This window comes from Coregonus lavaretus, assembly GCF_964263955.1.
Source record: "Coregonus lavaretus genome assembly, chromosome: 27".
Lineage (NCBI taxonomy): Eukaryota > Metazoa > Chordata > Actinopteri > Salmoniformes > Salmonidae > Coregonus > Coregonus lavaretus.
The window spans coordinates 15,999,045-16,025,250 of record NC_140014.1 but is presented as its reverse complement, the minus strand read 5'-3'; the positions used below and the strand labels follow the sequence as shown (position 1 = coordinate 16,025,250).

The following is a 26,206-nucleotide window of genomic DNA, read 5'->3' as shown; positions in this document are numbered from 1 at the left end:
GTCAGGAGAGCGCTGCAGACAGACTATGTAAATGCTGAAGGAGCCATTAACAGACGTCTTCACTGTCAATAAGAAGTGGCAAACATGATGCACACTGCTGGGGCAAATCACATAGCCTGTCAATCTCCACTCTCATTCTACCAGACACCCAGTCATAGGCCCACGGTGAGAGAGGGTGGAGGCGGGAGAGGGAGGGCAGGAGGCATTGTCTTTGCCTACCTGTCTCTCTCACCCACTCCACCACAGTTTTTCTCTCATTCTCACCTGTCCCTTCTTTCAGCACTGTTACCCTGTCTCCCTCCCAGCTCTTTCTCTCTCTCTCTCTCTCTCTCTCTCTCTCTCTCTCTCTCTCTCTCTCTCTCTCTCTCTCTCTCTCTCTCTCTCTCTCTCCGCTCTCTCTCCTCTCTCTCTCTCTCTCTCTCTCTCTCTCTCTCTCTCTCTCTCTCTCTCTCTCTCTCTCTCAATTCAATTTCAATTTCAATTTAAGGGCTTTATTGGCATGGGAAACGTGTGTTAACATTGCCAAAGCAAGTGAAGTAGATAGTAAACAAAAGTGAAATAAACAATAAATATTAACAGTAAACATTACACTCAGAAGTTTCAAAAGAATAAAGACATTTCAAATGTCATATTATGTATATATACAGTGTTGTAACAATGTGCAAATAGTTAAAGTGCAAATGGGAAAATAAATAAACATAAATATGGGTTGTATTTACAATGGTGTTTGTTCTTCACTGGTTGCCCTTTTCTTGTGGCAACAGGTCACAAATCTTGCAGCTGTGATGGCACACTGTGGTTTTTCACCCAGTAGATAAGGGAGTTTATCAAAATTGGGTTTGTTTTCGAATTCTTTGTGGATCGCTGTAATCTGAGGGAAATATGTGTCTCTAATATGGTCATACATTTGGCAGGAGGTTAGGAAGTGCAGCTCAGTTTCCACCTCATTTTGTGGGCAGTGTGCACATAGCCTGTCTTCTCTTGAGAGCCAGGTCTGCCTACGGCGGCCTTTCTCAATAGCAAGGCTATGCTCACTGAGTCTGTACATAGTCAAAGCTTTCCTTAAGTTTGGGTCAGTCACAGTGGTCAGGTATTCTGCCACTGTGTACTCTCTGTTTAGGGCCAAATAGCATTCTAGTTTGCTCAGTTTTTTTGTTTGTTCTTTCCAATGTGTCAAGTAATTCTCTTTTTGTTTTCTCATGATTTGGTTGGGTCTAATTGTGTTGTTGTTGTTGTTGTTGTCCTGGGGCTGTGTGGGGTCTGTTTGTGTTTGTGAACAGAGCCCCAGGACAAGCTTACTTAGGGGACTCTTCTCCAAGTTCATCTCTCTGTAGGTGATGGCTTTGTTATGGAAGGTTTGGGAATCGCTTCCTTTTAAGTGGTTATAGAATTTAACAGCTCTTTTCTGGATTTTGATAATTAGCGGGTATTGGCCTAATTCTGCTCTGCATGCATTATTTGGTGTTTTACGTTGTACACAGAGGATATTTTTGCAGAATTCTGCATGCAGAGTCTCAATTTGGTGTTTGTCCCATTTTGTGAATTCTTGGTTGGTGAGCGGACCCCAGACCTCAGAACCATAAAGGGCAATGGGTTCTATAACTGATTCAAGTATTTTTAGCCAGATCCTAATTGGTATGTCAAATTTTATGTTCCTTTTGATAGCATAGAAGGCCCTTCTTGCCTTGTCTCTCAGATCGTTCACAGCTTTGTGGAAGTTACCTGTGGCGCTGATGTTTAGGCCGAGGTATGTATAGTTTTTTGTGTGCTCTAGGGCAACGGTGTCTAGATGGAATTTGTATTTGTGGTCCTGGCAACTGGACCTTTTTTGGAACACCATTATTTTTGTCTTACTGAGATTTACTGTCAGGGCCCAGGTCTGACATAATCTGTGCAGAAGATCTAGGTGCTGCTGTAGGCCCTCCTTGGTTGGTGACAGAAGCACCAGATCATCAGCAAACAGAAGACATTTGACTTCAGATTCTAGTAGGGTGAGGCCGGATGCTGCAGACTGTTCTAGTGCCCTCGCCAATTCGTTGATATATATGTTGAAGAGGGTGGGGCTTAAACTGCATCCCTGTCTCACCCCACAGCCCTGTGGAAAGAAATGTGTGTGTTTTTTGCCAATTTTAACCGCACACTTGTTGTTTGTGTACATGGATTTTATAATGTCGTATGTTTTTCCCCCAACCCCACTTTCCATCAATTTGTATAGCAGACCCTCATGCCAAATTGAGTCAAAAGCTTTTTTGAAATCAACAAAGCATGAGAAGACTTTGCCTTTGTTTTGGTTTGTTTGTTTGTCAATTAGGGTGTGCAGGGTGAATACGAGGTCTGTCGTACGGTAATTTGGTAAAAAGCCAATTTGACATTTGCTCAGTACATTGTTTTCACTGAGGAAATGAACTAGTCTGCTGTTAATGATAATGCAGAGGATTTTCCCAAGGTTGCTGTTGACGCATATCCCACGGTAGTTATTGGGGTCAAATTTGTCTCCACTTTTGTGGATTGGGGTGATCAGTCCTTGGTTCCAAATATTGGGGAAGATGCCAGAGCTAAGGATGATGTTAAAGAGCTCTCTCTCTCTCTCTCTCTCTCTCTCTCTCTCTCTCTCTCTCTCTCTCTCTCTCTCTCTCTCTCTCTCTCTCTCCCTCAGCCCTGTCCTCTTTCTTTCTCATCACCCTCTCATCCAGGCCCTCAGAAATGGTCTCTTCCAGTTTCTCTCCTAGTCCATAATATATCTTACATACTTACATACATGCTGTGAATACTAGGTCCCCCTCCATAGAAAATACTTTGTGTCTCTCAGTCTGTCCCCAGATGTGGAGATGGTCTGAGGTTGACTGGGAATGCAATTAGTGCTGTCTGATGGAAACACAGAGGGAAAGAGAGAGAGAGAGTGTGTGTGTGTGTGTGTGTGTGCATACGTGTGTGTGTGTGTGTTAGAGGGCAGCTCTACTGACTCTTCCAGCTGACTTTGAGGAGGTTGAGAGCTGACAGCTCTGCGGCTTCACGTGCATGGTGTTGCCATGGAGAAAGCAGGAAGGAAGGCAGGGGGACCGTTTTAGGAGGATTGTGGACCTCCCCCACATCCCCTATTGTTTATCTCTGTTTCTCAACCCTTGTTCTGTTTTGTTCTCTTCCTCTGAACAGCTGAGGAAGATTAAGGGGAAATTGGAGTGAGCTGAAGGCTCTGAAACACTGTGTTTAGTGTTTACTCTTTTATAGTCCTGATTCTGATCTGCGAGCCGCATTGTGAAACATTTAAACCTGTTGTTGTCTGTCTGAAAACAAGCAGCCATCAGACCTCCTCGTGTGTCTGGCATCCCCTTGTTACGGCATAGCCACACCACACCAACCCACACAACCCAGGGAAGGAAATAATTAGATAGGTAGGCATGATGTCATGGGCTTTCATCTCCTAGCTGTCTAGAGATCGGCTGTCATCTGGACAACCAAACACACACACACACCAAACAGCCTGAACCATGTCCCTCTCGACTACTCCAGATTCATTACGTAGAGTGAAAAGAATGCCAAATGAGCAGAGCAAGGCCACTATGATATCCCGTGGCTGGAGGGGGATCTATGATTACATCTAGATTAGTGTGATGGTGATGCTAGCTAGTTTTTTCCGCAGTCCTCAGAGAGGTTCCCTTAAGTGCTTTGAATTATACATGATTTCCCATTTTCATGATCAAATCACCAAAACACCCATACTTGGTCTGATTGGCTGACATTTAGAACAATATTATGTTTGTATCTTAAAGACTGTAAACTTGCACTAAGTAATGTAAGTGTATCAAAGGCACTTGGGTTTGAATCGGTTATGTTGAGGTTTTAAGTTGAGATTATACTATTGCACGGCTTGTGACTTGATTTAGATCAATGATCGGAAAAAAGGAGTAAAGTCTCTTGAGTGAACACTGGTGTTGGGATTTGGAGAACAGAACCAGAGAGTAGCATTAGGAAGCTAGGTGTTGTCCTGGCTCTGTTTGCTAAAGACAGAAAGTATTTTTTGAAATGACTTTGGTAACTGTCCCTGGAGCTACAGAATCACGGCTTGTAGAAAATAAGCACTTAGAGAAAAGCATGTTTAAAATAAAAATAAATCAAAGGAAATGGAAAAAGAGAAAGCGAGAGAGAAAAATGCTTAAGGGTAAATCCTCGTCAAATAATTCATTTCTGACCTCCTTAGTAAGTAAATTTACTAAATAAATAAGAGCTGCTTGAATGTCAAGAATGCATTGCTGTTGCCGCCAGCGTTGTGGCTCACAGGCAGCCTTGGCATCAGCGCCAGCTAGGCTTTAATAAATGGCTTCACTCCCTTCGGAGCTGTTTGATGTAGGGGGGGGGGGAGGACGGCTTTTCTCAGGATTTAATATGTTAAAAGGCTGTCCTTTCATTCATTGTTTTATTTTGGATTCTGTTTGGGTTGAGTCAGGCAGTCAGGCAGGCAGGCAGTCAGACAGTCAGGCAGGCAGGCAGGCAGGTAGGCAGGCAGGCGCTAGCTGAGCTGGCTGCTTGGAATGGAGCTGGGGCTGAGAGGAAGCTGCCTTGAGAGCAGATTGTGCCCATATATAATTCATATTGTTCATACCCTCCCACTGACTACACCATGCAGACCCCCCCCCCCCCCCCCTTTCTCTCTCTCTCTCTCTCTCTCTCTCTCTCTCTCTCTCTCTCTCTCTCTCTCTCTCACTCACTCACTCACTTACGTTCTCTCGCTCTCTCCCTCTCACCAGGCAGGGTTGACAGAGAGTGTTGGGGCTGGGTAATGATGGTGGTAGTACTTTAGTACCCCTCTTTTCTCCCTGCCACACTGAATTCACTCCCTGTTGTTGCAGTGAGTGTTTGCATTGGACAGGCAGGAATGGGGACTTTGACACTGACACTGTAGTGCTGGTCTGGCATGGAGCTGTGTGTGTGACTGCAGCTGGCTGTCTGGCACCCGGTAACCATGGCAGCCCTTGGCAACGTCCCTCTCTCCCTCTCTCTCTCCGGCCGTGCTCAGAGACAGGCCTCCTCAGATGTCCTTCACACATGTGGGCAGAATACTAAGGACAGACAGCAGAGTTCCATGCAGGGGGATGAGGGGAGACAGAGAAACAGGCAGGGAGGGCGACAAGACTGGGACTGGGACTGACTGCAGTGCTAGTCATTTAAATAGAACAGTGATTACTAATCTGTTTATCTGCTGAAGTGATTCAAAGCACATATTATTTCCCTCATAATATTTCAAGAGGCTCTAAATGTGGCTAACACCTCATGAGAGCATTACTCATAATGGTTTGCGCTGGTAGTAATGCCTAGTGTTTTCTGCCTTTCTTATTTCTGGGTTTCAACAAAATCCACATTTTATGGTTTATGGTTAGTTTTTCCTGACTTAATCTGGCCATATTTATGCTACAACTTGCTGGCTCACAGATTCAGTTGAAAGCAGTGTCAAATCAGCAGGATCTTTTTGAGAAGCAGAGTACAACAAAACAGGTGTGTTCTCCCAGCTCTGCTGTGTCCCCATGCCTCTGCAACACAACACGATGAGAGAGAAAGAGAGAGAGAGAGAGAGAGAGAGAGAGAGAGAGAGAGAGAGAGAGAGAGAGAGAGAGAGAGAGAGAGAGAGAGAGAGAGAGAGAGGTGCTGGGTTTGATGCTTCTCAGTTAGAGGAGCTCAGCTTCCCCTCAACTGTCCCCGTAGCTCAGCTAGCTCAGCTCACAATACAATGATTACACTACAATGACAACTGGATGGTACAGCCTGTGCTATGAGCTGGAAATGCACCCCCCACTGTCTCACCAGGGACACACTCCCTCTCTTTTCGATATCTTTTCCTCTCTCTGCTCTCTCACTCTTGCTGTTTTTTCTCCCATTTCTAATTTCTCTATTTATCCTCTCCCTCTTGTTTTTCTTATGTTCTCTAGCTCTCTCGCCCCTCTTGCTGCGTTTCCCCTCTCTTTCCCTCTCTTTCCCTCTCCGTCTCTCCCTCTCTGCTTTCCCCTCGTTCTCTGCGGCAACAGGGTGTTTTTTTCCCCAGCAAAGGTGCCCGAGAGCAAGATAAATGTGCTGTGCCTTTTTTGATAGCAGCACATGCATACATTAAGTGTGATTAAACGACCTGCGTTCCCTCCATCAAGTGTTTCCTAATGGGCTTTTTTATTACATGAATTTATAATAATGGACTAGTCCCACAGTCGAACTCCACTTTCTTGTTGTTATTTATGTTTTTTATAACATTATTCACATCAGCACTGGCGCTGGTGTTTATTTTCTGTGGGGCGATGTAGGGTGTAGATGCAGTATGGAGAAATAGCACTTTATGGAACACAAACGATATACTCCGACACAAAAGTCTAATGTCACCATGTTAGCTACCGATTGGGTTGAATTCTTTGAAGTAACAGAAAGTACCCAATGATACCACATTATTTCCTTGTAAATACTCAGTAAATCCCATAGTAAAACAGTACTGTAAAATAAAGTGCTGCCAAGAAAACAGTCTATAACAGGCAGGATTTGATTGATATTAGTGTATGTTGTTGTCTGTGAGCCATGGTTTTCCCTGTGAGCCCAGGCCCATAGAGGGATTACATATGTACCATCACACATGCTCTATGACTAATTACATCTGTGAGATGAGATTACTGGGATGTTTACCAAACCCATCCCTCCCCATCCCTCCTTCTGCCTGGTTAGTCACTGTCACACATCCAATACACTGTGCCATGGTTGTCCTCCTCTGCTTGGGGAAGTTCAGCTCTTTTGACTGACTGACACAAATCCGGATTGAGTGTTTGTTTAATTTTTTGTATGTGTGATCACAGTGTTGAGATGAATGCAGGATGTAGGACTTCCCTCCAGACAGAAAGGCAGAGGTATTACTATGACCTTGTCAGTGTGGCATTTTAACACAAAGCTGCTCCCACTACTACTACTACTACTGCTACTGCTGTCAACCCTTTACTCCGTGTTCCTTAAATACCCTTTCTAGTCTGCTCTACTCTCTCTCCACTTCAAGGAAATGATCCACCACAGATGAAGGGATGTTCTGTACTCCTACCTCTCTCTCACTCCCCCCTCTGCCACCTCTCTCACTCTCCTTTCTCTCCTCTTCCTGTTCTCTCGTTATCCAAGGGATTATTTGGACCAGCAGGAAGTAGAGCTGGTCCAACTGCTATCCATCCTGGTGCGCTGTCTGTTGAGTTGGTACAGGGCTGGTACAGAGCTAGCATTGTACAGGGTACAGGGTATGGAGCGGTGGCCATGACTGTCTGTCTGCTGTGTGTGACGTTGGTTCAGCAGGTTTCTGATAAGCCCTCTGATGTCCTCCCAACACGCCGTGATGCGACGAGGCATGGAGAAAGCACAGGATTGATTTCAGCTGTCGCCATAGCAACAAATAACATGATCCTTTCCAGAAGCACACCTTAATTAGTTAAATTATTACTTCGTGGGGAGAGGAGGGAGGGAGGGAGAGGGCTAAGGAGAAGAGGGGTGAGGGATTTGCAAGGGATAAGAGGAGGGATGGGAGGGTGAAACAGCTTTCTATTCGGCTGTTGCTCACAAACAGATTCTGTTTTTTTCTAGGAAATGTGCCTATACATTTTCAGGATGATGGTTTATACAGTACTGAAACATATGGGCATATCCTCTGGCCTTATAGCCTTGCAATAGAGGCAGAAAGTATAATCTATTACGGAGTCTTTTCTACTACCATGTCAAAAGCCAACTAATTGCTCTCCACACCAAGTACCCGGGTCCAGTCTTTCCTCTCTAACCAGCTCTTGTCTCTCTCTCTCGCTGTGTCCCAGACAGGGCAGCTACGCAGGCCCTGGCATAAACCAGATGGTGCACCCCATCAACCAGTCACAGGGCAACAACTCAGGCATGGGGACGCCACAGGGTCCACCCTACAATATGCCACCCTCAGGTAAGACCTGGACAGGCCAACAAGGTACCCAACAGAAACCAAAGTAGTGAATAATTGTCTAAAATGGTTGTGAGATAAAGTTTAGTCTTCTATAGCCTTCAGTTTGACAGACTTCTAACAAAAAATCTAATCAAATTGTATTTATCACATGCGTCGAATACAACTGGTGTAGATTTTACAGTGAAATACTTGCTTACAAACCTTTTCCCAACGATGCAGAGTAAAAATAAATAACTATATATATATGAAATATTAACTAACATGAGGAATAAAATAAAATACACAAGAATGGAGCTATATACAGGGCGTACAAGTACCAGATCAATGTGCAGAGGTAAGAGGTACTTGCAGTGGTGTAAAGTAACTAAGTAAAAATACTTTGAAGTACTACTTAAGTTGTTTTTTGGGGTATCTGTACTTTACTTTACTATTTATATTTTTTATTACTTTTACTATTACTCCACTACATTCCTAAAGAAAATATGTAGTTCTTACTCATGTACTTCATACATTTTCCCTGACACCCAAAAGTACTTGTTACATTTCGAATGCTCAGGCAGGACAACAATATGGTCCAATTCATGCACCGATCAATATACCATGTTTTCATCCCTACTGCCTCTGATCTGGCGGACTCACTAAACACATAGATTGTGTTTCTAAAGTGTTGGAGTGTGCCCCTGGCTGTCCGTAAATAAAAAAATAAAGTACAAAAAAGGGTGTATATGGTTTGCTTAATATAAGGAATTTGATGTATAGCATTTTGTTTTACTTTTTACTTTTATTATGACAATTGAGTATTTTTTCAACCACTGTACATTAAAAAATATATATTTTATAACTTTGTCTCAAGTAGTAGTTTACTGGTGACAGATATTTTTACTTTTACTCAAGTATGACAATTGAGTACTTTTTCCACCGCTGGGTATTTGAGGTAGATATGTACATGAAGGTAGGGTAAAGTTACTAGGCATCCGGATAGATAATAATTTGAGTAAAATAAAGAACAGAGTAGCAGCAGCAATGATGAGTGTAAAAGTGTGTGTGAGTGTGCTTGTGTGTATGTATGTGTGTTTGTGTTGTGTCGGTATGCGTGTGTGTGTTATGTGTGTGTGTGTATGTAGTGCTTGAATGTGTGAAGGATTTGTGTAGGAGTGACAGTGTAGTGTGTGTGAGTGAGTGTGTATATAAAGTCTAGTGAGTGTGCGTAGGCTCAGTGCAAGATAGAGTCAGTGCAGATATTTTGGGTACCATTAATTGACTAGTATTCATAGCAGTATCTATAATAAAACAAACTAATCTTTTTTAAATAATCTAAGCATTTTTAATAATCTAAGTAATAACAGAAGGTTAGGAGAGATGCCAGAGCTCTGTTCACTTTAAAGCTATCAAAATCAATCAAGCGTTTTATCTCTAGTAACTTTATGCCAGTTGGCCAAGACGCTCAAGATTAGTGCTTTAGGAAATGGCTAAAACAGCAACAAAACGAACCAATGCCAGCCAGAACCTGTGTTTGTGCCGTTCTTTGAAGATAGTACCTCAGAACATTTCTTCTTCCAAGAGAAGGAAAGATACAGATAAATAGAAAGACCAATAGAGAGAGCGAAAGTGAGAGAGAGAGAGGGAGAGCGAGAGAGAGATACAGAGTTGGAGAACGATGGACAGAGAGAGAGACAGAAAGACAGAGAGAGTGACTGTTCTGAATATGGTTATTTTCCTGCAGGCAGCTCTGTTCTGTTATTTCTCTTGTTCCGTTGGCCCTCCTGAGAACAGATTAATGCAGTGCGCCCCTTTCTCCTGCTCTGTCTTGCCCCTCACCCCTCCACATTGTGCTAAACGCACCTCGGAGAATGCGAGGCTATATATGAAAAGAGCTTTCTGCTCAGCCTTACAAAACTAAATATCAGCCTGCATGACATTTGGAAGACTTCAAATGAATTAGAGTGCCAAGGTTCTTAAAAACTCATCTCTGCTGCCCCTGGGGTTGGTAAAAAGCTATTAGTTTCACATAGTACTGAGCGCCGAGCTGAGAAGGGAAATAAAGGGACAAACCTTGGGACTCTTGGCATGTAGGGATACTTTCTTCTGAATAGGAAAATACTTATTCAGTCCACACTCGAGAAGCAGTCATCAAGATCTTATTTGTTTTTGCTAAGAACTTTTGAAGGAAAGTACCTAAGAAATGTAAGTCTACCAGTGCTTAAACATTGTAAGAGCATAATTTATATTTGTGGTGCTGAATTACCTATTCAGTGTTACACAAAAGCAAGGCCGAGAGAGTGCAATGGTATTTCATTTAAAAGTTCATTTTTTTTCTCAAGCAATGCCTTCTTCATTTTTATTCGTTCATTTTGCCTTTATTCCTTTTGAGAAGAATCCCTGGAAGAGGACCTTGGAGATAGAAAGGATGTGTTCCATCTCCCCAGAGAGACAGACATTTTGATAATACTTTCTCCATTATCCAGGACTGTGCTTCGGCTTCAGAACAGCTCATAATTTGGCTCTGTGTGTGCCTATTTTAGAGACAAGATGTAGTACAATGGCTACAATGACTAATACCTCCATTAACTCCTTATATACAGTACATGCTATGTGAATATTGCTCCTCATACACTAGGGCAGTGGTTCCCAAACCTTTTCGGTTACTGTAGCACAAACTGCATTTTGCTTTACCCGGAGTACCCCTGAAGTACACCCTAATGTGCATTTTACCAGTAGGCCTATGATCTCATGAGCCTTCTGAAGTACCCTCTTTGGATAGGCCAAGTACCCCCAGGGGTCCTAGTACCCCTGGTTGGGAACCAGTGCACTAGACTAGCATGTGAACATGCATTCATATGCACTCATATGTTTCATTCAAAGGTTTGGCTGGTGCACTCATGATGCACCAATGTCAGAGTAGAGCAGTCTTTATTATCCCCGGATGCACCAATGCCTTTTAAAATAACTGTCCAGTGAAAATCTCACTTTTAAAAGTTAATATTCTGTTAACTCATACCCAAATAATGCTGTTGACTCGTCCTATACTCGTGTATTTGTGGTCAACGCATAAATTGGAGAAAGAAACACTTAATAAACCCTACCTCAAATTTAAAAGATGCTTGCTATTTCCTCATAGAGTATGATGTCATACTCCTGTGGAGGATGAGCTGGCCATCAGCGGTCTAGAGGAGGATGAGCTGGCCAATCAGCGATCTATATTTTTAATGACCGGTATACGCCCACACCATACTGTTGTTGTGGTATGCCTACACCATTTCAACACAGAAAAGTTGCTTTTTAACATACTTAAATAAAAAAATTTTGGAAGGAAAACTATTTCACTCATACTGTAAGTAATAACAGGTAATATTTCATAGAAATCTGGAAACACTGGACAGTTACTTTAAAATGTGTGAATTCTTCCCTCCATTTTCTTCTTTGTGTAGGGGCCATGGGGATGGCTGGGGATGGGATGGTGACTCCTGTTGGGAAGCAGAAAATGGATGTCAAGGAGGAGTGCATGCCCACCAATGAACCTCCCAGACCCAAGGTACAACCTCCTCTCTCTCTCTCTCTCTCTCTCTCTCTCTCTCTCTCTCTCTCTCTCTCTCTCTCTCTCTCTCTCTCTCTCTCTCTCTCTCTCTCTCTCTCTCTCTCTCTCTCTCTCTCTCTCTCTCTCTCTCTCTCTCTCTCTCTCTCTCTCTCTCTCTCTCACTAATGAACCGAAGGCATCAGCACAGCAGGCAGAGTTTTGTTTTCTTGCCATATTTAATCATTTGTTTAACATTTACAGTTAATAATATTTTCTTGATTTGTTTTAGTCATCACCTTTTGATGTGTTGGCAGCTATAGCTGCAAAGATGGTGTTTAGAATCCTGCACACATCCACACACCCTGTACTTTCACTACTCTCCACAGCCCAACCCACTATAATGCTGACTGCTCACTTCTCCCAAATGAAGCTCAGCTCAGCAACAGCTTTGCACTTTGGCTCTTTCCATTCCTGCCTTTTTGTTTTGCCCCCATAATTTCTGTGAAAATCCCTGTTTTTGTTGATAGTAATGGTGGGTGTTGAATTATTGAAGACAGTCAGAGCTGTGTGAAGACCCCCAGAGCTCCCTGAAGAGATGATGTGTCTGTACTATGTAGTAACAAGACAAGGTCTTAGTCTCCCTGCTCTGGCAGACTGGGGGGAGAGAGAGAGAGATAGAGGGAGAGAACACGGCATGGTTATGCTGACATATGCAATCTGTCACTGAAATGCTCAAACACATACCTACCTGTACACAGAGCACTTGTTCCCTGCATTCTGAGTAGTCAGGACTCTTTCTTTCTTTCTTTCTTTCTTTCTTTCTTTCTTTCTTTCTTTCTTTCTTTCTTTCTTTCTTTCTTTCTTTCTTGCTGTGTCTCTCTTTCTCTTTCTGGTTTACTGAGTGTTTTTGATGCATGCAGCTGTTCGCAAGAGGCCTTTTAGAACACTGCAACTTTTTGTTCACACACAGTAGGGGTTGGGGTGAAGGGATGGGTGAGTGAGTGAAAGAACAGAGGAATATGAAAAACAGAATCCATTCCGCTCTGTCTCCACTGCTAACACTCACCAAGTGCTCTCTCTCTCTCTCTCTCTCTCTCTCTCTCTCTCTCTCTCTCTCTCTCTCTCTCTCTCTCTCCGTGTGTGTTACAGGATGGCTACAGTGTATCCCAGTGTATCTCCCAGCCTACCACCCCTGGTGCCATGCCTGTCCCCTCTCCCCTGTCCCACAGCCCAGCCAGCCTGTCCTCCTACCATGGGGATGACAGTGACAGCATCAGCAGCCCCGTCTGGCCAAAGACTCCCTCCAGCCCTGTATGTGACACTCTTCCTTACATTTCAACCAATATCTTCTTTTATTTTATTTTTTATTTTTTCAGTATGATGACTGATGTGAGTAGTTGTGTCAGTTTGCAAGGTTGGAGCTAATTCCATATCTCTCTCCATCTCTTCCGACTCAGAAGCCCAACTCGTCCACCATGACTAACGAGCGAATCACAGGTCTGTATGATATGGGTGGGGAGCCGGAGAGGCGTGGCTGGGTGGACCATTACCTGTCCTTTATGGAGGAGAGGGGTACACCTGTTCCCCACCTCCCTGCCGTGGGCAAGAAGCCCCTGGACCTCTACAGACTGTACATGGTGGTCAGGGAGATAGGGGGGCTGGCCATGGTGAGAGACAACCACTGAGTTCATTTCATTATGTCTTATAGGACTGATATACACTGCTAAGTGTTTTTCTCATGTATTGCAAAATACTGTTGCGCTATACACTATTTATGTGGTTGATTAGACTTGTCAATATCACTTATTTGGTAGTAGCTTTGAAGTGGGACAAAGCAACTGGTTAGCAGTTACAAGCCAGGATACATACAGCGGACTAACATGCCATTGTGTTAATGCTCTGTCTCCTGTCTCCCTCCTCATCCCCCCTCTCCTCCCTACCATCCTCTCCCCTCCAGGTGAACAAGAACAAGAAGTGGCGTGAGCTGTCCACCAGCCTGAGTGTTGGTACCTCCAGTAGCTCAGCCAGCTCTCTGAAGAAGCAGTACATCCAGTACCTGTTTGCCTATGAGTGTAAGGTGGAGCGAGGAGAGGACCAGCCGGCCGACAGCAACACTGGGACTGGGGGGGACAACAGGAAGCAGGCCAAGTTGCAGCTGCCCTCTCCTGGTAAGGACCAGTACTTATAATGATGATGATGACGGTGGTGATGGTAGTGGCAGTGGTGGGGGTGATAATGATGTTGTGTAGACTGTAATTTTGGCATATAATTGGAAGATTGAGACTTTCCATGCAAGCAGTGTGTTAGGACTTTTATGTATAGTCTTGTGTGCCTTTTCGTGGACTGGTAGTGTGTCTTGGAAGAACCTTTTGAACAAAATAAAAACAAGCAATTACTGAGGTTCCCCTGATATTATCACCAGTTACAGTACCTCTAAGCGGAGATATGGCTTGATTTGATTACAGTATTAGAAAGGTTAAGACTTGTAATTTTGTGTTATGCTACTATGCTATTTATAAGACAAAGTATTTGTTTTGCATGTTGTCCCTGACACTTTTTTCTAAGCACAATTACTGTGCTCAGCTAAGGAGAGAGAGCTGGAGCGTAAAGGTTGCGTCTCTAATTTAGAGCGCTGATGAGAAAAGTGACCCTGACTTTTAAATAGAACACCAGCACCTCACCTGCCTGAGTCACACCAGATTGCTTTTGCTAAGAGGAGCATCTGCCTTCAGCACACAAGCACACCCCACCCACGCAGATGTAGAAGACTTTACACTGCTTGCTTAGTGAGTATTGCTTCATTCTGATTCGGCTCACACTGAGGCTTTTTCTAGCACACGTGACCGCCCTCCCAAAGCATCTTAACAGTCGCGTCACGCGAAAAGCTAGCTATACAGTGGCGCAAGTGGGGACACTTCAGGCTGAGGTGTAAGTTTCACACATCTCCATGTGCTACACAGACACACCTAATCTTGCATATTTCTGCATCCCAGCCTCTTAGCCACTTGATGGAGACATAACCTTCTGATATGAATATTTACCTTCATTTTGAGCCAGGTCAGTGTACAAAAATAGAAACGTAACATTAAACAATTTCTAAGATTTTACTGAGTTACAGTTCATATAAGGAAATCAGTCAATTGATATAAATTAATTAGGCCCTAATCTATGGATTTCACATGACTGGGAATACAGATATGCATCTGTTGGTCACAGATACAATACATGACCAAAAGTATGTGGACACCTGCTCGTCGAACATCTCATTCCAAAATCATGGGCATTAATATGGAGTTGGTCCCCCCTTTGCTGCTATAACAGCCTCCACTCTTCTGGGGAAGGCTTTACACTAGATGTTGGAACATTGCTGCAGGGACTTGCTTCCATTCAGCCACAAGAGCATTAGTGAGGTCGGGCACTGATGTTGGGTGATTAGGCCTGGCTCGCAGTCAGCATTCCAATTCATCCCAAAGGTGTACGATGGGGTTGAGGTCAGGGCCCCATGCAGGCCAGTCAAGTTCTTCCACACCAATCTCGACAAACCATTTCTGTATGGACCTCGCTTTGTGCACGGGGCATTGTCATGCTGAAACAGGAAAGGGCCTTCCCCAAACTGTTGCCACAAAGTTGGAAGCACAGAATCGTCTATAATGTCATTGTATGCTGTAGTGTTAAGATTTCCCTTCACTTGAACTAAGGGGCCTAGCTCGAACCATGAACAACAGCCAGAGATCATTATTCCTCCTCCACCAAACTTTACAGTTGGCACTATGCATTAGGGCAGGTAGCATTCTCCTGGCATCTGCCAAACCCAGATTTGTGCGTCGGACTGCCAGATGGTGAAGCGTGATTCATCACTCCAGAGAACGCGTTTCCACTGCTCCAGAGTCCAATGGCGGCGAGCTTTACACCACTCCAGCCGACGCTTGGCATGTGCATGGTGATCTTAGGCTTGTGTGTGGCTGCTCAGCCATGTAAACCCATTTCATGAAGCTCCCAACTAACAATTATTGTGCTGACGTTGCTTCCAGAGGCAGTTTGGAACTCGGTAATGGGTGTTGCAACCGAGGACAGGCGATTTTTACGCGATTCAGCACTCGGCGGTCCCTTTCCGTGAGCTTGTGTGGGCTGCCACTTCGCAGCTGAGTTGTTGTTGCTCCTAGACGTTTCCACTTCACAATAACAGCACTTACAGTTGACCTGGGGCAGCTATAGCAGTTGTTGGAAAGATGGCATCCTATGACGGTGCCACGTTAAAAGTCACTGAGCTCTTCAGTAAGGCCACTTTACTGCCAATGCTTGTCTATGGAGATTGCATGGCTGTGTGCTTGATTTTATACACCTGTCAGCAACGGGTGTGGCTGAAATAGCTGAATCCACTAATGTTAAGGTGTGTCCACATTATTTTTATACAAAAAAGGTAGGGGCGTGGATCATAAAATCAGGCAGTATCTGGTGTGACCACGATTTTCCTCATCCAGCTTGACACATCTTCTTCGCATAGAGTTGATCAGGCTGTTGATTGTGGCCTGTGGAATGTTGTCCCACTCCTTTTCAATGGCTGTGTGAAGTTGCTGGATATTGTCGGGAACTGGAACACTCTGTCGTACACGTCAATCAAGAGCATCCCAAACATGCGCAATGGGTGAAATGTCTGGTGAGTATGCAGGCCATTTTCAGCTTCCAGGAATTGTGTACAGATCCTTGCGACATGGGGCTGTGCAACATGAAACATGAGGTGATGGCGGCGGATGAATGGCACGACAATGGGCCTCAGGATCTCGTCACGGTATCTCTATGCATTCAAATTGCCATCAATAAAATGCAATTGTGTTTGTTGTCCGTATCTTATGCCTGCCCCATACCATAACTCCACCGGCACCATGGGGCACTCTGTTCACAACATTGATATCAGCAAACCGCTCGCCCACACAATGCCATACACACTGTCTGCCATCTACCTGGTACATTTGAAACCGGCATTCATCTGAAGGGCACACTTCTCCAGCGTGCCAGTGGCCATCGAAGGTGAGCATTTGCCCACTGAAGTCGGTTACGACGCGGAACTGCAGTCAGGTAAAGACCCTGGTGAGGACGACGAGCACGCAGATGAGCTTCCCTGAGACAGTTTCTGACAGTTTGTGCAGAAATTCTTGGGTTGTGCAAACCCACAGTTTTATCAGCTGTCTGGGTGGCTGGTCTCAGACAATCCCACAGGTGAAGAAGCCGGATGTGGAGGTCCTGGGCTGGCGTGGTTACACGCGGTGTGCGATTTAATGGCCGGTTGGACGTTCTACCAAATTCTCTAAAACAACGTTGGAGGCGTCTTATGTTAGAGCAAGGAACATTAAATTCTCTGGCAACAGCTCTGGTGGACATATCTGTAGTCAGCATGCCAATTGCACGCTCCCTGAAAACTTGAGACATCTGTGACAAAACTACACATTTTGTGGCCTTTTATTGTCCCCAGCACAAGGTGCACCTGTGAAATTATAATGCTGTTTAATGATCTTCTTGATATGCCACACCTGTCAGGTGGATGGATTATCTTGGTGAAGGAGAAATGCTCACTAACAGAGATGTACACAAATTTGTGCAAAACATTTGTGCGTTTGTAAGATTTCCAGGATATTTGATTTCCGCTCATGAACCAAAACTTTACATGTTGCGTTTATATTTTTGTTCAGCATAATTAGTGAAAATAGAACATACAATGAAATCGAATAAAATGTTTATATCAGTTTTATATCACACAATTTTGATCTGAAATATTTTGGACATCAGTGCAATGTTGAGGGAATCCTATGTGAGTCAGAAAAGGATACTCATATGATAGGTAAGATATACAAAACAATGCAGAGAGCCTATCCAACTGACAATCTCTTAGAAAAAAATATTAACTATTGGAACCAAGACTTAAAAATAACTGATATTGGCACAAGATGGAGTATTGGAACATAACTAACACAATTACAGTTAATTACAGTTAGCTTAATCCAGTATAAACTAATATACAGAATGTATTATACAACACAAAATTCACAAATTCGACAGCACAACTGCAGAGCCATGTCTTAAGTGTAAAACTATCAATGACTCAATAATTCATGCCTTCTGGGAGTGCTATAAAGTCCAAAAGTGGTGAGATACCCAATGGGTTGGACTCTACTTTCTCAACAATCATTTTGAAAAAAAATTTACTTAAAAACTGGAAATCAAATGATCCTCCATCGTTAAGACAGTGGATGAATCAAATGCATTATTATTAAAATATTGAAAGAATGAGTGCTTCAGAGAGAAACAAAATAGCACAATTTGAAGCCATATGGGATAAAGTATTACAAGCACTAGAAATATCCAAAGGATGAAAAATTAGATAAAAAATAAAAATAAATAACAAACAAGATGGGTATGGATACAGTGGGATACATGTTGGACTGAGCAAGTATGATGTCATTAATGTTTGTTGAAATGTATGTACGTCTGAAGCTAGGTTTCCATCCAATTGATGACATATTTTCATGCAAATATTCTGGAAAAAAATATGCAGAAAAAAAACAATATCTGCATTTTCCCACCAGAGATGTGTTACCTTCAAATTGACTTGTTGCGGATAAAAGGCTGTACGAGATGAAGTAGTGCACACAAAATGTACTTTTTCGCTTAAGTTTTCGTGTACCGCATAAAAATCTAAAGTTCAATGTGTTTCCGTTTTGAACTCTACGGATAGTTTTGTCACAAACTGTTGAGTTAAATAGCAAATGTGCCTACCAATATTTTGGTTATGGAAAATATATTTAACAGCGGTTTAGATTGTACAATGATTCTCTACACTATACTTGCTTGTTTTGTCTCATAAACTAAAATTAGGCGAATTATTAGAATTTGAGCAACCAGGAAATGGCGGAGCGATTTCTGCATAGTGCATCTTTAAGTTGTCTAATGTCTTTGTCTATGTATAAAAACCTAAATAAAATCGTACATTAAAATTTTTTGAATGCTGTATTCTGTATGCTGAAACCTAATAAAATACAGGTACATTTGAGAACCAGAGCAGTCGCTATTACCTCCACTTAGATGACATAGTTATGATTGATTGAAGTGGAGAGAGAATAGTCTCCATACTGTGCTAACACAGGAGAGACCTCATGTTGCCCAACTATTCCTCTATCTATCCACCCATTCACTCTGCTGCTCCCAGGTGCCTGCCTGGCTGGCTGCTTCACTGACTCACACTATATATAGCTGACAGCTAGGTGAGGATGTTCCAGAGTACGGAGAGCTGTTGAGCAGCCAAGATGGGAGGAGGGGAGGGGATTTCCCCTGAGCATGATTAATGAGGGTGGAGTCATGGATATAAACAACATTGACCTCCAGTCACACTCACACGAAGCCAGTGAGCCAGCGCTTTCTGTCTTATGTCATCCACCTCTACACACCTACATACTAACCCACATCTCTCCCTCTAAATGTAGAGTAGAGGGCATTTGAGTTCACGCTGTGTAAATGTCCCCTCCCGCCCTCTCTCCCTCCTAGTGTTGCCTGCCTGTCTTTCTGCCTGCCTCCCAGTGTTGTCTGTCTACCAGCCTATCTGTCTGCCTGTCTGCCAGCCGGGAAGGGAACGCTCTTAAAACCTTTACCTGCAGTGGGCTAAATCAGGGTCGCACAGTGTTTCTTGATAGTCTTAAACAAATCTACGTTGAAACAAAAGTATACATCTCACACACATGATTATGGGCTTTTAAAAAAAGAACACACCTGTACTATGTCAGTTATAGAGTTGGAATGTATTACATTTTGAGTTTGCATCCCAATATTACACTTTATATACATCACAGAAGACGGAAATATAACAAAAGCATTTGACATAGAAACACAGGATAATAACATTTTTAATTAATTATGAAATTATGAAAAATATGAATAACATTCCGCCCATAAGGCCACTAGGTCATTCGACTGCAGGAAAGGACTACCCTCCAGTAACCCCTGGTTCATTGTTTACGTTCTGAGTTGCTCCACGTGTGTGTTTGGCCCATGTCTATGGAGGAGAGGGGATATTCTGGGAAGAGGAGAATCCCAAAGACACCCCCCCACCCCCTTCTATGCCCTCTCTCCCTTTCTCCCTTTCTGTCCCTCAATCCCTCGCTCCATCTCTCCCAGCCCCACTGCAAGCGAAGCCCTCGGCTCAACCATCAGTCTATCTCCCCCTCCTTTCCTCTCTCTCTCAATCTCTCTCTCTCTCTCTCACTCTCTCTCTCTCTAATCTGATGTGGAAGCAGGGGGTATTGTTGAATAATTCAGAAGTAGTATGAATTTTTAAAGCCATTCTTTATTCCTGTTGGAGGCGTGCAGTGCAGAGAAAGGCCATGGAGGCTGTTTCAGAGGAGCTGCTAAACTAAACGCTCATTAGGATTCACAGAACCAGCCTCTCTTATCTACTAAAACTAGCCATCATGTTTTCCTTAATTCCTACTTGTACGCCTTTCACTACTTTCGCTTTGTAGGGTTTTCATGTGTAATGTGGCATGGCATTACATCGTTTCTTGTGTTGTTACAGACCTTCAATAATTTCATATTCCCATGCACTGAAAAATTCATAGCCATGGCATCACATGATTTATGCATCATATGGTATGATACTAGCTTCATATCATGTTAGCAACTTAACCCCTATTTGGAGTGAAGTGCAGTATGGTTGGGGCACTGGTACAGTAGTCTCTCTCTGATATACTGTAGGGAGTGCACAATACAGTACAGTACAGTATAACCTGCATGTGGGTGAGCCGCGCCCCTACAGACACCCCCCTTCTATGTTAACTACGGCTGTGCCCCCAGGCGTACCCTCCCCATGAACCCCTCACCGAGTTCACCCTGCCAAAAATGAAAAACAATCTTCAAAAACCTGCCAAATAAAGCTCTCCAGAGCAACTGCGGCGAGTTCCGCACCATTCTCTCCAATGAGCAATTCCCACAGAGAGGCCTTCTCTTCCTTCTGTTTCCTTCTCTTCCTTCTCCTCCCCTTCTTCTTCTTCTCCTCCTCTTCGCCCCCTTAGTAGCAGTCCCTGCGTTCCCCCTCTACTCTCAGCAGGCAGGCGCAGGGGCTAGGCTAGTGTTAATGCCGCCTGTGATGCGAGTTTGTGGTGGTTAGTGAGATAGGCCCCAGCGGGCCCGGCCCTCTGATAGGCTAAGAGGATTTTGGGGAGCTGGCCGCCCTGCCTTGCCTCACTTATATCACCCCTGTCAATGGCTGTGTTGTGGCTGTGGCCTGGCGTGCTGTCAGAGGGCCACCCCGCATGCTATAGGTTAACATGGGGGAAACGCTGAAAACAGGCCATCTTTCTATGCCATCTGAACCAACTTCATATAGAGAGGTTTTGGCCTTGGAACTCCCTCAGAACCCCCTCATTTCCCCTGCCCCGCTCCTCGGCCCTCTCTCTAAATCTGCCTGGTCTCTATGAGGATTAAAGAGGCTTGGCGAGTTGCCATATGCTGGCAGTGTGATAGTGCTACTTACATCCTCAATACTGTTTCAATGCACTCCACAGGAGATTCCCTATTCATTTATAACCATCTCTTGCTCTCTTTCTCTGTCCCTCTCTCCCTCTCGCTCTCTCTCTAACAGCTAACTCAGGGTCCCTGCAGGGCCCCCAGACCCCCCAGTCGTCAGGCAGCAGCTCCATGGCAGAGATGTCAGGTGATCTGAAGCCTCCCACCACAGCCACAACCCCCCAGGGCCAGGGCCAGGGCCAGGTCACCCCCATCCCAGTCAGCAGGTACACCATGACCCCCTATCATTCAGGCATATATACCCTCTGTACCTCAGTTAGTAGCTCGGTACATATGTGAAAGTGTCTAGGTCCTCACCTTTTACCCCCTGTACCTCTGTCTCCAGGAACAGTGTGGTAAGTGTGCAGGACCCATTCTCTGAGGTGAGCGACCCGGCCTTCCAGAAGCGTAACTCTCTCCCCCCGGGGGGCCCTGGGGGACCATACCAGCAGGGGGTCAACATGCCCCCTGACATGATGATGAGGATGCAGTACGAGAAGGACCCCTTCGCTGGCATGAGAAAGGGTGAGTAGACCATGGACCCAGGCACTGGCACAGACTTACCACCATGCAGTACACAGCAATAAGCTGATGAGTTGTACAAACATGGCAGATGCAGAGTGTTGTCCTGTGACTTGAACATAAAGGTTTTGCCTTTATGGCATTTATGAGTTCCTCTGATGTCTTAGAATGTCTCTTGTCCCAACTTCATCTTTCTCTTTTTTGTCCTACATTTCCACCCGTCTTTCCGAGCAACACCAGTTTTTACCTACTCATTACTTGGTCACTCACCTCTGAGACCAGAGGATGGTTAGAGTTTAGAAATTGGCATCTGAAAAAAGGTTGTGAGTGAATAACAAAGCTTAATTAGCATCACAGCACATTGCGGGGTCTCCTGAGCGTGCTGATGATTATTAGTAGGAGACTAGTGCCACCTAGTGGATGAACCATTACACCAACAACACTATATACTGTGTTTCCAGTATACTCTCCATTCAAACTGTGTTCTTCTGGTCTCTCTACACAGTGGCAGGAGGGGAGTCCTACATGCCAGGCCAGATGCCCAGCGGTGGCATGCAGGAGATGTATGGCAGGCCTCCATCAGGTATGGGCCAGCGTTCCCAGTACCCATACGGACCAGGCTACGACAGGAGGTAAGCAGAGGGGTACTAGACACCTGAACTGATCAGACATAGTTTAGAAACTAATGCTGCCTGGTTTATGTTTTCATGCAAACTGACCGCTTGACTGTCTGTCTTTCAGACCAGACCATGTGATAGGGATGGAGGGGAGCATGGGCCCCCCCGGGAGCCAGAGCAACATGGGACCTTCCAACAGCGAGGGCAGCGTATACTCTCCCAACAGATACCCCTCCCAGCTTAGGTGAGGAACACATCTTCAAAATGGAACTGAAGAAATGATATTTCTTACAGAGGGAAGTTCCCTGTCTTTTTATCAGTTAATGATCACTTCCTTCTGTTATTTCCTATAGACATGATGGTTACGGGCAGCAGTACCCTGGAATGCCATATGGAATGCACCCATCAGGGATGTACCCACAACAACAGGTGAGAGACATACACACTAAGGAGCTCATTGATCAGGCCTCATGATGCAGGCACAGCAGAGTATAGTTGAATGATTGGTTTAGTATTGAATGTTTTTGGAATATAAGAATCACCTTGATATCTTATGCTTCTCCACAGGGTTACAAGCGCCCCATGGAGGGCATGTACGGCCCCCCAGGCAAGAGGCACGAGGGGGAGATGTACGGCCCCCCAGGCAAGAGGCACGAGGGGGAGATGTACGGCCCCACAGGCAAGAGGCACGAGGGGGAGATGTATGCCATGCAGTACGGCAGCCAGCAGCCTGACATGTACAACCAGTACAGCACTGGTTATTCTGGTCCTGAGAGGAGGCCCATGCAGGGCCAGTTCCCCTACCCCTCCCCCTATAGCCGGGAGCGCATGCAGGTCTCTGGCCAGGGGCAGCACCCCCAGCACCCCATGGGTCCCCAGATGATGGCTGGGGGGCCACCCTCCAACAATGGAGTGGAAGGACCCCAGGGGCCCAACATGTGGCCCTCCAGGACAGACATGGGTTATCCCTACCCCAACAGACAGGGGGCGCCATCCCAGGTACCGCCATACTGTCCTATGGGGAGAGGAGATGATATGGAGGGCAGACCCATCCAGGATGGTCAGTGGCTCGGGCACGGAGGCCATCGCCAGTCCTCCTACATGTCAGGTGGTATGACCCCCATGTCCTCTCGCCAGCCCCCCTCTGCCTACCAGACCTCCCCCTCCATGGCCAACCACCTGCCCCGAGCACCCAGCCCTGGCTCCTTCCAGCGTTCCATGGAGGCACGGATGTCCCCCAACAAAGCTGTCTTTATGGGCTCCATGAAGATGCCAGGCAAACCGGGCATGCCCATGCCAGGGCAGGGTAGTGGGCACCCAGGCCAGGTCCCACCTAACCTGCGGAGAGACCTCAACTACCCTCTAGGATCTGTAGAGGCCACCATGCCCCTTCTCAAGCCCCGCCGCAAAATTACCTCAAAGGACACTGGTAAGAGATTACCAAGTCCTTCTATTTACTGTCATGGTCAAACCAGCACTGTTATTATCGTGATGGTCTTGATATCTGTGACAGGTATTACAACCGTCTCTCCTCTAACCCCTGTCCTCTCCACAGGAACCCCCGAGGCATGGCGAGTGATGATGTCTCTGAAGTCAGGTCTGCTGGGTGAGAGTACCTGGGCCCTGGACACCATCAACATCCTGCTGTATGATGACAGCACTGTGGCCTCCTTCACCCTCGCACAGGTAACTGGAGACACTCTACACACTTTACTCTTCTCTTACTATTGTTCTCAACCATTCCAGGACTGAGTCTTGATGTCAGTCTGAAATGATTTACATTTAGTAAGTGCTTGACAGTTCTCCACCCCAACACAAACCAACACATCTTTATCAGATTACACTGTAAATATTAAGGGACGCTAAAGTGCTTTAAAACCAAAGCCCTAATGTCATTTGTTATTTTGTCGTGTCTGCAGTTGCCTGGCTTCCTGGAGCTGATAGTGGAGTACTTCAGACGCTGTGTGATGGAGATCTTTGGCATCCTGGAGGAGTATGAGATAGGGACCATCGGCCAGAAGACTCTCCTGGGGCCTAAACCCTGTAACCAGGGGGAGGAGCTGACCTCTGAACCTGAGATAGACTGTGAGGCCAGCCAACCAGAGCCTGAGCCTGAGCAGGAGGTGGAGAGGGGGGAGGTAGAAAAGGGGGAGGACAAACCTTCTGACATCACAGAGAAAATGACAGTGGAAGTGATGTCATCCCCCAGTGCAACAGAACCAGCCCCTGAGGGAACGAAGGAGGAATCTGAAGCCGAGGTGAAGGTAAAGAAGGAAGAGGGGGAGAAAGAACAGGAGGGAGAGAAAGAAGAAGGAGAGGGTGAAAAGCCCACAGAGAGTAAGGAAGCCAGAGCTGAAAGTAAGGAAGACTCTCCTAATCAGTCTGTGTCAGAGCCAGAGCCAAGGCCACAACAGGCCAGCAAGTACGACAAGTTTCCCATCAAGATCCTGCACAAAGAGGACCTGATTGAGGACATGTCAGAGCAGCTGGCTCACGTGACAGAGTTCACCAGCGGACTGCTCCACTGGCAGGCAGGCGGGGGGGATTCCACGGCCCACATCCAGACCCACTTTGAGTGCAGGGGAGAGCAGCCTGACAGGACGGAGGGAGAGAGAGACGAATGTGCCATTCTGAATAAAGAGCAGGAGACTGACTCAAGTACAGAGGAGAAGGGGAAGGGTATCACCGCCACCATAGATGACATACTGTGTGCCCGGCTCGAGGCTCTGTCAGAGGGCCACCCCACCCACTCTGCCCCCACCTACCCATTCAGGCTGCACCAGGGCGGGGGCCACAAGCACATCACCCTGCTGGAGGACGAGCCCCGCTGTCTGAACGAGGCTCCACTCTCCACAGCCTCTCCTTGGCAGGACTCCCTGGCAAAACGCTGCCTCTGTGTGTCCAACATCCTCCGCAGCCTCTCCTTCATCCCTGGGAACGACTCAGACATGTCCCGCCACCCAGGCCTGGTGCTGATCCTGGGCAGGCTGCTGCTGCTCCACCACCAGCACCCAGAGAGGAAGAGGACGCCCCCTAGCTACCAGAGAGAGGAGGTGCAGGAGTGGGGCCTGGCCTGCAGTAAGGATGAGTGGTGGTGGGACTGTCTCACTATACTCAGGGAGGACACCTTGGTCACCCTGGCTAACATCTCTGGCCAGCTGGACCTTTCCCTCTACCCAGAGACCATCTGCCTGCCCATCCTGGACGGCCTGCTCCACTGGATGGTGTGTCCCTCTGCTGAGGCCCAGGACCCATTCCCCTTGGTCGCCCCCCAGTCCCCCCTAACCCCCCAGAGACTGGTGCTGGAGTGCCTCTGCAAGCTGAGCATCCAGGACAACAACGTGGACCTGCTGCTGGCCACGCCACCCTTCAGCCGCCAGGAGAAGCTCTACGCCACCCTGGTGCGCTACGTGGGCCAGCGTAAGAACCAGGTGTACCGCGAGATGGCTGTGGCCACCCTCTCCAACCTGGCGCAGGGAGACTCCACGGCGGCACGCGCCATCGCAGTACAGAAAAGCAGCGTGGGTAACCTGATGGGCTTCCTGGAGGATGGGGTGAGCATTGCCCAGTACCAGCAGAACCCCCACAGCCTGCTGTACATGGCCCACCACCCCCCCATGGAGCCCCCCAGTGTTAACATGATGTGTCGGGCTGCAAAGGCTCTTCTGGCTATGGCCAAGGTGGAGGAGAACAGGCCAGAGTTTGTCTTGTACGAGGGCAGACTCCTGGACATCTCCATCTCCTCTGTGCTCAACCCGGGGGTAGCCAGCATTGTATGTGAAGTACTCTTTCAGTTTGTTAAAAAATTATGACAGGAGGATAGACAGGCCGGAGCCAAGAGACGGACAGAGAGACGATGAGAAGAAAACATTATTCTGTGGTTTTATATTTTTATTTAAATGAAATGGAAGAAAGTTATATATATATATATATATATATATATATATATATATATATATATATATATATATAGCTCCTCTGCCCTCATTAACACTTTGGTTTTGGGATTTGAAAGATGATTTTAATACAAATATTTAATACCTGCTGTTGTTTAAATGTTGTATATTGTTTGAAGAC

The 26,206-nt window shown here is 45.7% G+C and overlaps 1 protein-coding gene across 1 annotated transcript in view; it reads left to right on the top strand.

The window, feature by feature from the left end:
- LOC311102610 (AT-rich interactive domain-containing protein 1B-like) overlaps positions 1-25,941 on the top strand; it is a gene marked incomplete at both ends in the record, with an annotated part of 135,870 nt that extends 109,929 nt beyond the window's left edge. Inside the window, 13 exons of the mRNA XM_084143978.1 lie at positions 7,809-7,927; positions 11,356-11,459; positions 12,591-12,752; positions 12,899-13,108; positions 13,399-13,609; positions 21,067-21,217; positions 21,337-21,515; positions 22,018-22,144; positions 22,254-22,373; positions 22,483-22,558; positions 22,697-23,558; positions 23,685-23,815; positions 24,049-25,941. Of these exons, the coding sequence (XP_084000104.1) occupies positions 7,809-7,927; positions 11,356-11,459; positions 12,591-12,752; positions 12,899-13,108; positions 13,399-13,609; positions 21,067-21,217; positions 21,337-21,515; positions 22,018-22,144; positions 22,254-22,373; positions 22,483-22,558; positions 22,697-23,558; positions 23,685-23,815; positions 24,049-25,941 (4,345 nt within the window). The remainder of the gene's footprint in view (positions 1-7,808; positions 7,928-11,355; positions 11,460-12,590; positions 12,753-12,898; positions 13,109-13,398; positions 13,610-21,066; positions 21,218-21,336; positions 21,516-22,017; positions 22,145-22,253; positions 22,374-22,482; positions 22,559-22,696; positions 23,559-23,684; positions 23,816-24,048) is intronic.
- Between the last annotated feature and the right edge of the window lie 265 nt (positions 25,942-26,206).